The sequence below is a fragment of the Leptopilina boulardi genome, unplaced genomic scaffold (genome assembly GCF_019393585.1).
Source record: "Leptopilina boulardi isolate dan_hultmark-lab unplaced genomic scaffold, ZJU_Lbou_2.1 LbouV2_223, whole genome shotgun sequence".
NCBI lineage: Eukaryota > Metazoa > Arthropoda > Insecta > Hymenoptera > Figitidae > Leptopilina > Leptopilina boulardi.
Genome location: NW_026137778.1, coordinates 2,354,132 through 2,366,863, shown reverse-complemented (window position 1 = coordinate 2,366,863; position 12,732 = coordinate 2,354,132). Strand labels below are relative to the sequence as shown.

Genomic DNA, 12,732 nt, shown 5'->3' with positions numbered 1-12,732 from the left:
ACTATTTTTTCAAGTTTATTTTTTATAACTTTTTGAACTAAACAGTAAAAATACTAGATTTTTCAATAGTTAACAGAAAATTATAAAAAAAAAAATTATTTATTTATATTTTTTTCAAAAATAAGAATTAATTAAAGAAATAATTGTTGTAAATAATAAACAAAATAAGTAAACTAAATTTTGAAAAATTTGAAATAATATGAGTCTAAAGTTTTGAACGTTTAAATGAACGAAATTTTTTTTGCAACTTCTTTAAGTACAAATTTTATTACAAAATATTGTTTCAAATATCTAAAAATAAATTATTAATTTAATAATTGTTTAATTTACTGTTTTATTTTACATTGACATCATAATTTTTAATAATTTATAGATTGCAAAAAAATATTTTGTTCATTTCAACGTTCAGAACTTTTGACTCATGAAATAATATAAAAAATTAAAAAAAAAAAGAAGTCAACACTACGCGGTATTCCCAAGCGGTCACCCATCCAAGTACTAACCGCGCTCAATTGTGCTTAACTTTGGTGATCGGACGAGAACCAGTGCATTCACAGTGAAATGAGTGTTGACTGATATTAAAAGTTTTATAAATTGTACATATGTTATACATATATTTTTTGGTTTATAATAATTGTTGCTAATAAACAAATTAAGGACTACATCAACTAAATATTTTTTGTTCAAAAACTTGATTATTGCGTGTATTACTCAAATTAAATCGTAGTAAAATCTATCATAAATAGAACAGTAAAAAAAAAAATAATTTCTAATTTTTTACTTATAAAAATTGTTCTGACAATAACTCTGGAAAAAATTAAAATTTTGCAAAATTACTTTTGGGACATATTTTTATTCGCAAAAACTACAAAATTTGATACATATAAAAAAAAATAGTAGCCAGCTTCAGAAATGAACAGAAATTATATTTACTAAATGATACTTTGAATTTTTTAAAATTTTTCTTTTATAAAAAACTTGATGAAATAAAAAATTTGTTAACGGAAAATAACAAAAGATGACAACTTTCAATGGAAAATTGGTATTTTTTTGTTATGATTTTCTATTTTCCAAAAACATCCGCTTTATCAACATCAACAGCTGAACAGCACAACGTGGTTGGTTATGTTTTTTAAACAGTTAATACGCTGAGAGGCATTTGTGCGTGTTATCCTTCTCCATAAATTCTCCTTCACGTGTTCAATTAAATAAAAAATTATTATTGCATTTATTGTATATGTTTTTTTTTTTTTTTTAAAAAGTGAGAAATAATTTTAAATATGGGGGTCTACGACTTTGCGGAATCAAAGTATAATGTAGGGAGTTCTAGTTTTTCTAAACTAGCACCTAAACGACCAGCAATTATAACACTAAATGAAAAATCAAATAAAGTGCAAAAAGTTGAAGAAAATAGAAATTTTGAACTGTCAAATGAAACAAATATTGAACTTCAAAAAGAAAGAAAATCATTACCAGTTTATATACATAGAAAAGGGTATGTAAATATTGAGGTTATGTATATACTAATTTTTTACTTATAATTTCGATTTAAAATATATATGATATATTAATTCACAGAATTCTTGATCTAATAAGAAAGCACAATACTCTAATAATAATAGGAGAAACGGGAAGTGGAAAAAGTACACAAATTCCACAGTTAATATATACTGCTGGCATCGCAGGTCGTGGATGTTGCATTGGAGTTACTCAACCAAGAAGAGTTGCTGCTGTGACTCTCGCTCGTCGTGTTGCTCAAGAACAAGGTGAATCTTGTGGAAAAAGAGTTGGTTATTGTGTGCGTTTTGATGAAAAAGTTTCTTCCGATACAAGAATTAAATATGTAACAGACGGTATGATGGTGCGTGAAGCAATGACCGATGAGGTTCTTTCCAATTATTCTGTAATAATATTGGATGAAGCTCACGAAAGATCAGTGCACACCGATGTTCTTTTTGGTGTTACAAAAAGAGCACAAAGTTTAAGAAAACTTAAAAATCATCCCCCATTGAAATTAATAATAATGTCAGCAACAATGGATGTAGAGAAATTTGCCGAATATTTTCAGGGTCAAGTTGCATATATTGAAGGTCGTCAACATGATGTTGAAATTTTTCATGCCACAAAACCACAGGATGATTATCTTTTTGCAGCTCTTTCAACAGTTTTTCAAATCAATCGTGAATCTCCACCAAAGTTAGTATTATAATTATTATTTTGATTATAATGAGGGATTCCATGATAAATCAACATATCGTCGACTATGACATCTTCGATTTGTCTCAATTTTTTTTTTTAATAAAATGCGATTTTAAAAATTCTTTTTTTTACAAAATTTTAAAACAAAATACGTTTTTTTTAGGATACAATGCAAATCTTCTTCAGATCTTCTTTATTTCAATTATTTAACAAATTTTTAACTAAAATTCTTCACTTAATTAATTATTTTTAATAATTTTTTTGAAATTCTTCACAAATTCCATTATTTTAAACTATTTTTGAATTAAAATTTTTATGAAATTTAATAATTGTTTATAATTTTAAAAAAATTAGCAAATAAAATTACCAAAAATGTTTAATTCAAAATCACTTGAAATTAAATTATTTCTAAAATTTTAATTATTTTTAATAATTTTTTATAAAATATTCTTCGAAAATTCAATTATCTGAAAGCATTTTGTAATGAAAAAAATTTTTAAATTCAATATTTGTGTAATTTCTAATAAATTATTCAGTTATTTTTAAAAATTTCAATAGAAATTCAATTATTTTCAAAATTTTAAATTCAAAATCAACTAAAATTCAATTATTTTCCAACATTTCAATTCAAAATCAATTAAAATTCAATTATTTTCCAATATTTCGATTGAAATTACATTATTTTCAAAATTTTCAATTTAAAATCAACTAAGATTTATTTACTTTCCAATATTATTAAATTATTTTTAATGATTTTTATAATGTTCTTCGAAAATTCAACTATCTGAAACCATTTTTCACTTAAAAAGTTTTCAAATTATTGTATTTTTGTCTGCAATTTCTAATAAATTTTTTAGTAACAAAAATCATCAAAAATTTTAAATTAAAAATCACTTGAAGTTCAATTAATTTCAAAAATCTAAATTGTAAATCTTTGAAAATTCAATTATTTTTTGAAAATGTTATCTATAAAATTATTTGATAAATTATCTTTAGTTCTGTAAAATTTAATTATTGTCTGAAAATTAACCAAATCTTTTGAAATTCAATCATTTCTAATAATTTCAACTTTAACTCTTCCAAAATTATTATTATTTAAAAAAAATTTTTAATAAAAAATCTGTAAAAGTGGATTAAGTGTTTGCCTGATTCGAGGCCTGAAATTGGAGAATTTTAATAGTTTCTTAATATTTAATACTCATAAAAATGCATTAATTTTAAAAGTTTCTTTCAAAATATAGTTTTTAACTGAACTTTTCAAAAATTTTATGCAAAAAATTATAAAATTAAAATTTACTATATTTTTTGTAATTTAAAGGTTAAAATCTTGTTCTTAAAACTGTATCATTCGATTTGTTTTAAAAAAATTTTTCAAAAAAAATTACTTCCCTTTACAAAAATTTTAAGCCTAGCCCGGTCTTGGGAAAACTTTTTTTTTTAAAATAATTTTGGAATTTTGAATTTTTTAAAAATATCTCCGGTTTTTTTTAAATTACGTTCTTTTATGTATTTTAATGCGTTGATTACAAAAATCATAATGACAATAACTGAAAATTTGATTTTTATGGTGAAAACTAAAATTTTTGGGTTTTTTTCGTTAAGGTTTGAAGAAATCATGAATTCACATAGATTTTTTTTTAAACCTTGAATTTTTAAAAATCATTAATTTTTTATTATGAAAAAGTTGGGAAAATAAATTTTCTTTAATAAGATTTTTTTTGTCAAATATCAATATTTTTCAAAATAATCAATTATTTTTCAGGATGTCCAGTGAACCTTGAAAATCCTTGAATTTTTAACAAAACCTTGAATTATTAAAATTTTCTAAAATATATTAGTTGATATTATTTTATTATAATTCAAACATTTTTAAAATTATACTTTTTTCAAAATTTTTACTATTTTTTTATCGGCAATTTTTTCCTCCCTTTTTTTTAATGATTCTTCTGAATTTCTCGCATATAGATTTTCAATGAATGAAAGAAAAAAAATGAGTTGAAATTTCATTGGTCTCTCTTAAATATTAAACTTTTTTCTCCCAATTTTAATTATTTTTCATCACCAATTTTTTCCACACTTTTTTAATAATATTTCAAAATTGTTAACCTTAATATTTTTCAGTCAAAATTTTGATAACGCAAAAGTTGTGTATAATTTTATTAAATATTTTGTAAAAAAGTGACATAAATTACATTTGTTTTTTTGATAATTCTTATTTTTAAAAACAATATTATAAATAAAGAGACTAGAGTATTTCTGTTAATTTCTTTTTTTTTAAGTCGAATTTCAGGACGAAGCTGAAGTACGCAACGTTTATAATAAACGATTTTTAAAGAAAAAATTTTTTTAAATGAAAAATTCTATAATTTTTTGCCTAAAAAATATTTCTTGTACTTTTCATTAATCAACAAATTATAAAAAAATATTTTTTAGACAAAAAATTATAGAATTTTTCATTTTAAAAAATAATTTCTTTAAAAATCGTTTATCAAAAACGTTTGCGTACTTCAGGTTCGTATTTCGGGGATAGGAAATTCTACAAATTGGTTTATGAATAAATATTTTGAAAATTACTTTGAATATATATAAAAATTGTAAATTGAAAACAATATTTTAAATTATTTATTTTAATCAAAAACACAACCTTTTTTAAAAAAAATTTTTTTTTTTTGTCGAATTCGAAAAATATATTTACAGAAATTTAAAATTTAATTCATATTTTTTCTATTCATTAGGAACAAAATTCAACATATTTTCGGAAATTTAACATCCTGTACCTCTATCATTTTTTCTAGTGCACTCGTAATATATTAAAATTTTTAAAAAGTACTTGAAAATTTTAATTATTTTCTAATCTAATTATTTTTATTTAATTTTTAAAATTCTATTTTCTGAAAAATTACAAAATATGGAAATAATTTAATTGTCATAATACAGGGTGATCGCAAATCAGAAAGGAACTTGAAATTAGTGAAAACTGGTTTTTAGATAAAAGTTAGAAATTTTTTTAAAATTCTTTAAAAGTCAGGGAATTTTCAGAAATTACAAATTAAATATCAAGAAAATTGTTAGTCAGAAAAAATATTTCAGGGAAATATCTGGAAAATTTGAAAATATAAATTTTATAACACCCTGAAATATTTGATGAAAAAAAAAATGAATTGCAAAAATAATTGAATTTTTGTCACATAATAATACTTGAAATTTTTATTTATTTTTATGTAACTCTGACGCGATATAATATAATAATGATTTAACATTTTCTTTTTTTTTATTTAATTTACTTGTTTTTTTTTGTAGTAATTGTAATTCAAAAAATCTTTAAATTATTTTCATAGTTATGAAAATTGAGTTTTATTCAAAAAATTTGAATGAACATTTTGATATAAATATAAAATAATGATATTTTAAAAATAAATAATTAATTCTTTACAGTGAAGATATTCTAGTATTTTTAACTGGTCAAGAGGAGATAGAGAATGCAGTTATGCTTTGTCGAGGAGCAGCCAAATTAGCAGAAGGAAAAGGATTTCCTTCTGTAAAAGTGTTTCCTCTTTATGCTGCATTACCAGCTCATCAACAATTAGAGGCATTTAGACCATCTCCTCCAGGAATGCGAAAAGTAGTTATATCGACAAATATTGCTGAAACTTCCGTTACAATAGGAGGTGTGTAATAAAATTTATTTCTCAATTCTCAAAAAAAAAAAAAAATGTAATATTTTTATTTTTTCAAATTTTATCAATTGAAAATTTTCAAGGTATTCGTCATATAATTGATACTGGCGTTGTAAAAACAAGAATGTTTCATCCAACAACTGGATTTGATAGTTTGAAAGTTGAAAAAGTATCTAAGGCACAGGCTCGTCAAAGAACTGGTCGTGCTGGTCGATTGTCCTCTGGATGTTGTTATAGAACGTATACTAAAGTTGAATTTGATGCTTTGGCGGAAATGCCTATTCCTGAAATTTTAAGATGCTCTCTTGTTGGCGTTGCTCTTCAATTATTGGCTATCGGTATTGATATTACAACTTTTGATTTTATGGATAAACCACCAAAAGAAGCTATTGAAGTAGCAGTGGCATGTTTAGAAAAACTTGGCGCTGTGAGAGGTAAACAATTTTCATTAAAAATCATCTTTTTTTTTTTTTAACTTAGTCCTTGGATCGACTTTAAGGCGCAAAGAAAGTTGTTTTAGTCGATTTACATTAAAAAAAAAAGCGAAAAAGTCAATTTTTTTTATTTTAATTAAATTTAATTAGTTAATAAGTATTTTACTTTAAATAACTAATGTCATTCGATATTAAATCTATTTTATTAATTTCTTAATAAGAATTAGAAATATTATCAAGAAAATTTATTTCGAATATTTCAGAATCGAAGACGTAAATTTTAAAAATTTTAACTAAATAGGACAAATTTTTAAAAACAAAAATTCTGACAATTCAATTTTAGATTTTTTATTTGTAACTTTTTTTAAATAATTGAATTTTTTAAAAAATAATTGAACTTTGGAAGAGTTAAACTAGAAATTTTTTTAGAAATAATTAAATTTCCAAAGAATTTGTTAAATTTCAGACAATAATTCAATTTTACAGAATTGAAAATAATTTATCAAATAATTTTAGAAAAACATTTTTTTAAAAGTAATTGAATTTTCAAGGATTTAAAATTCAGATTTTAGAAATTAATTCAACTGCAAGTGATTTTTAATAGAAATTTTTGGTGATGAAGAATTTATTAGAAATTACAGGCAAAAATTGAATTTCAAAAGTTTTTAATTGAAAAATTATTTCAAATAATTGAATTTTTGAAGAATATTATAAAAAAATAATTTAAAATCATTAAATTTTGGTAGAGTTACAGTAGGCATGTTTTAGAAATTATTAAATTTTAGAAGGCTTTAAATTGATATTTTTGAAAATAATTGAATTCAAGTGATTTTGAAATAAAATTTTTAGTAATTTTTGTTGCTGAAGAATTTATTAAAAATTAAAGAGAAAAATTGAACTTTAAAAATTTTTAATTGAAAAATGTTTTCAGATAATTGAATTTTCAAAGAATATTTTAAAAATCATTAAAAATAATTGAATTTTGGAAGAGTTATAAATGAAATGATTAAAATTCAAAAAGTTTTAGATGGAAAATTTTTAAAATTATTTAATTTTTTATAGGTTTTAAATTGAAATTTTTGGTAATTTTATTCGATTTTTTTAAAATTGTAAACAATTGTAAAATTTCATATAATTTTTAATATTGATCAACAATTTAAGATAATTGAATTTGTGAAGAATTTCATTAAAATTATTAAAAATAATTAATTTAGAAAAAAAATTTAATTTAAAATTTGTTAAATAAATGAAATAAATTAGATCTAAAGAAGATCTGCATTGTATACTAAAAATTACTTATTTTGTTTAAAAAATTTGTAAAAAAAAATGTAAAAAAAAGTCATAAAAGTCGCATTTTATTTGAAAAAGTCGAAAAAAATCGTATTTTCGAAAAAAAATGTCAGAAAAAGTCGTATAATCCGATGCCTGTTAATTATGTTAATTAAAATTTGACTTATTTATTTGCAAAGGCTCACCACCACAATTAACAACTTTGGGTCGCACAATGTCACGTTTCCCGTTAGATCCTCGTTTTACAAAAGTGATTTTAGCTTCTGTTGAACACCAATGCTTGGAAGAAGCTCTCATAGTTATTGCAATGCTCTCTGGAGAATCTGTGTTTAATGAACCTCCAAGCAAAAGAAAAGAATCCGCTATTGCAAGAACAAGGTATGTATTTCATTGAAATTTTCAAATAAATTATCAATATTAGGATTCTTATGTTTTCTCATTGTCTCATTTTATTTTTAGGTTTAGCTCAGAGGAAGGAGATCATGTTACATTATTGAAAATTTATCGCAATTATGTGGAAACAAAAGAGAAGAAAGTTTTTTGTAAAGAAAATTATTTGCATCACAGGAATTTAGAGTATGCATGTAATGTTCGAAAACAATTGGCTGAAACGGCTGAAAGAGCTAATTTGGAAAAATCAAGTTGTGGAACAAATACTGAAAATTTAAGAAAAGCTCTTCTCGAAGGTCTCTACGATAATGTGGCTGAACTTCAAAGAGATCAAACGTACATGACTGTAAGTTTTTAATTAAAATTGTTATCTATGAAAGGGAAAAGAGAATTTTTTTTTTTGGTATTAAAATTTGTAATATTGATTTTTCAGCTTGGTTCAAGACAAACTGTTTCAATACATCCATCTTCAGTACTTCATAATACAAAACATTCTCTTGTATTATTTACTGAAATTGTGTGCACTGGCAAAAACTATATGCGAGGCCTTTCTACTATTGAAACAGCTTGGTTGAGGTAAAAAAAAACTTGTTATAACTAATATAACAATTTATTATTTGTATTAAGATACTGTAAATAGAAAATATTTATACAATAATAAAGAATTTTTTTATTACATTAATTTAGTGTTTATATTTTTTCCTTGAACGTTAAAAATTTTATTTATACTTCAGTCCAGTGGACATTGAAATGTCCTTAAATTTTTTTTTTACCCTTGAAAAAACTTGAATTTTGTAACAAAACCTTGAATTATTAAAATTTTCTAAAAGGATATTTATTTTTTAAAATAATTTGTTACACTGACATTTGGATTGTTAATATAAAACTAAAAATTTGGTTTGTTATTGCAAATTTTTTTTTTTTGAAAATTCCTAACATTTATTTAATTTTACAAATGGAACAAAGATCTCGATTTTTTATCATAAATTCTAATTTTTTTAAAACTCGAAGATTTTTTCGATTTTTTTTTTCAATTTATATTTTGTAATATTTTTTATCTTCTTAAATCTTTTTATTATTAAAAATTTTCGTTTTTAAAGCAATTTTTCCATCAAATTTTTATTTTTCATTTTGCAATTCATAAAATTTATATATTTATTTACTTTTACAAACTAGTTAGAAATTCTCAATTTTCTCACAATTTCTCCTTTTATTCTGAAAATTTATAAAATTCTCGATTTTCCCTTTTCCACACTGTACATATTACATTAAATTTAATTTCTCTTCATTTTTATAAAATTCTTATATTTTTTTTTCTTTTTCAAATTATTCTTCAAATTCTCGCTTAATTGAAATTTTTAAAATTATCATTTTTTCTTTCAATTTCTTCGACTTATTATTTTCTTAAATTTTTGTTATTTATTGCTTTCATTTTTCTAAAATTCTCGTTTTTGAAAACCTTTTTTTTCCAATATTTATTCTTATTTTTTAAAAATAACTTTTTCCTTTAAATTCTACTTTTATTTGATGAATTCTTAAAATTTATTTAGCAAATAATTTTTTAAACTTGTTAAATATTTTTATTTCTAATTATTCATCTTATATTTATTGAGAAAAACTGAAAGTGGACCTTGAAAAAATTATTCTTTGAAAAACTTGAATTTTTTTTTCAAAAGAAATTTTATCAAACTGAAATGAATTCAAATAATATACATTTTATAAAATAAATTTTGTTATTTTTCTATAATTTATGTAATAATTTAAAATTAAATATGATGAACCTAAAGACCTTAAATTAATTATCAATAAGAATATAAAAAGTTTATAGTCTTTTTTAATTTAATAATTATACTCTTAGGTAAAAATAACCCCCACATGCGGTAAAAAGTTAATTTTTTTTTGTTTAATTTAGTAAAATAATTGATTATATTTTAGAATAGAGATTAATTAATTTCAATGCTTTTTTCAATTTTAGGAATTGGAAATAAGAATGAATTTCCGAGATTGAAAAGAATAAATAAATGAAAAACTTTAAAGAATATGAGAAAATTTTAATTCTTTTCTCTTCATATGCTCTCTTACTATATATGTACATATATTAATTAGATATAAAGTTTTTAAATTACTTTAAAAAAAAGGTATAAAAATGAATTTGCTGTTCCAAATAATGGCGTTCCAAAGTTCAAATACTTTGATTCCCTGTGGGAATTTCTTTACAGGATCACGCGAGTGTGTAGTATTTGAAAACAACTATTAAATGAATAAATTATTTTATCATTGAATTTTTTTTTATGCAATATTGTATCCAAGAGAAGGGGTTATAACAAAAAAAAAATATACAGTAACGACTGCCATAAAACAGAAGAAATTTTCTAAATATATTCACATATTTAGTGTTTGTTAATTGACCCTTATTGTAATTAATTGTTGATTTAAGTTTGGTTTTATAAAATTGAAATTTTTAAAGTTTGAATAGTGTATATAGATTCCGCTACGAAACCAGTTTAATATAAAAATGTTTATTTATGTGAAAATATTGAACTCAAAGTACAAACAGAAATATTCAGGCAATATATATTGCGTAAATTTTTCAACATTCGTTTAAAATTTTGAATTAATATTTTCACGTGAACGTGATATTATATTAATATTGCAAATTTTCAAATTTACTAAAAATTTATTATTAAATGAGACAAAAAATAACCTTAATTATTGAAATTATATGAATAATAATTAATGAAATATAATATTAAACATTTTCTAAAAATAATCGATAGAATTCTGATTAAAATTTGACCCGAAAAATTGTACAATATTGATTTTAATTATGGTTTGAATTATGTCTTTGAAAAAAGGCCTCACAGAAAAAAGGTGGGTAAAAAGTTGTAAAGATAGAGGATAAAAGTCGTTAGGATACAGGGTAAAGGATAAATTTGTGATGGATAAAAATGTTACTAAAATATTACTAGAAAAATGGATGTCATATTTGAGTAAATTGTCTAATTTTAATAAAAATATTAGTAATTTTACACTTAACTTATTAAATCCACAAATTTTTTATAAATAAGTAATTGCATGTGAAAATATTTTGCCTATAATTATTGTCTATTAATAAAAATATCTTTAACTAGTACAACTGACAGCTGACGACAGTGCGTAAATAAACAGAACTGGGAAATTACAACTCAACGTCTGTATTGTTGCACGAAAGCAGAGTTGGGTAGTAACTGAATTTTTTGTGCATATTAGGCTGCAGTGATGGGTAGGTAACATACTTCACGTATATTACATGGTTTGTTACCGTATGTTACATACGTATGATACTTCAAAAATTTGTTACACAATGCATTTTTCGGTAGTGGGGGGGTAACATACGTATTTTACCTCTGTAACAAACCATGTAACATACGTAGAAAACCTCGAGTTTGTTACATTTACTCATCCCTGACTGACACAGCCTAATATGCACAAAAAATTCAGTTACTACCCAACTCTGCTTTCGTGCAACAATACAGACGTTGAGTTGTAATTTCTCAGTTCTGATTATTTACGCACTGTCGTCAGCTGTCAGTTGTATTAGTCAAAGTTATTTTTATTAATATTTTATTATAGGCAAAATATTTCCACATGCAATTACTTATTTATATAAAATTTGTGGATTTAATAAGTTAAGTGTAAAATTACTAATATTTTTATTAAAATTAGACAGTTTACTCAAATATGACATCCATTTTTCTAGTAATATTTTAGTAACATTTTTATCCATCACAAATTTATCCTTTACCCTACATATCCTAACGACTTTTATCCTCTATCTTTACAACTTTTTACCTACCTTTTTTTCTGTGCGCTAATCGATTAAAAATTTAAATCATGGCAATCGGTTGTAATAAGTTCGATAATAATTTACGGAAAATTCACAGAAAAACGATTTATTTTATCCAAAAGTAATCGATTACTTTATTACTATATCTCAAATAAGTAATCCATTTTTGAACAAAATAATTTACATTTGAATGAATAATTTTTGTAATATGGAATCCAATACGGTTTAAATTTCTCAAATAATAATTTGTTGCATTAAATAAACTGAAATTCGAAAAATGAAATAAAATCTTAATACTCTATAAATTTGAAATAGCCATATTAAAATCAAGTAAACTGAAAAAAACATTAAAAATTCACTTTTTTCAAAAACCATGTTCAATTTGTTTATTAAAAAATTTACGAAATTTTTTGATGCACCATTAAAAAGATCGACTCTTGGCAAAAAAAATGTCTCTATAGCGGAAGATTCTTTTACAGAGTATTGAATTCAAATTTTGTGGAATTTTTTATAAATAAATTAAAGTAACTATTAGTTTTAAAAATTTTTTTTTACTTTTTTCCCTAAAGCAAATGCAAATTAAAAAGTTGGCCTTCACACTCAATTATTAGACATGTGATATAATAATTATTTACTACTATTTATTGAATCTAATGAATGATTTTTTAAACTTTGATAACAATATTAATTAATTTTTTTTTCAGTGAAATATTTGGTTTTTTAATATAAATAAAAATTAATTGGTACAATTTTATTTTATCGGTTCAACTTCGAATAAAGTAAATTATTCATTAATACGAATAAATTTATTACTTAATGCTAATACCCACATTTAACATATAAAAATTTTTACGGCGTCGAATATTAAATTATCGAATTTCTATTTAGCAAAATTTTATAAAGTGAATTTTATATT

General features: G+C 22.3%; 1 protein-coding gene and 1 non-coding gene across 2 annotated transcripts; one reads left to right on the top strand and one right to left on the bottom strand.

Annotated features, from left to right (window-relative positions):
* Nucleotides 1-454: 454 nt before the first annotated feature.
* Nucleotides 455-573, bottom strand: LOC127279852 (5S ribosomal RNA). Its single transcript, XR_007842713.1, has one exon. It is a non-coding gene; the product is annotated as a 5S ribosomal RNA (ribosomal RNA).
* Nucleotides 574-1,138: 565 nt separating this feature from the next.
* On the top strand, nt 1,139-8,672 carry LOC127279750 (ATP-dependent RNA helicase DHX33-like). Its single transcript, XM_051302277.1, has 7 exons — nt 1,139-1,495; nt 1,579-2,196; nt 5,635-5,867; nt 5,960-6,310; nt 7,780-7,978; nt 8,060-8,336; nt 8,424-8,672. Exons 1-7 carry the CDS (start codon nt 1,281-1,283, stop codon nt 8,568-8,570), a joined length of 2,040 nt encoding a protein of 679 aa, XP_051158234.1. The 5' UTR covers nt 1,139-1,280; the 3' UTR covers nt 8,571-8,672.
* Nucleotides 8,673-12,732: the final 4,060 nt, after the last annotated feature.

Excerpts from the sequence above, each read along its gene's own strand:
- LOC127279750 (XM_051302277.1), top strand. The coding sequence starts at position 1,281 with ATGGGGGTCTACGACTTTGCGGAATCAAAGTATAATGTAGGGAGTTCT. Across the intron at positions 1,496-1,578 it reads GTTTATATACATAGAAAAGG|AATTCTTGATCTAATAAGAA; the intron begins GTATGTAAATAT and ends ATTAATTCACAG. Across the intron at positions 7,979-8,059 it reads TCCGCTATTGCAAGAACAAG|GTTTAGCTCAGAGGAAGGAG; the intron begins GTATGTATTTCA and ends TTTTATTTTTAG.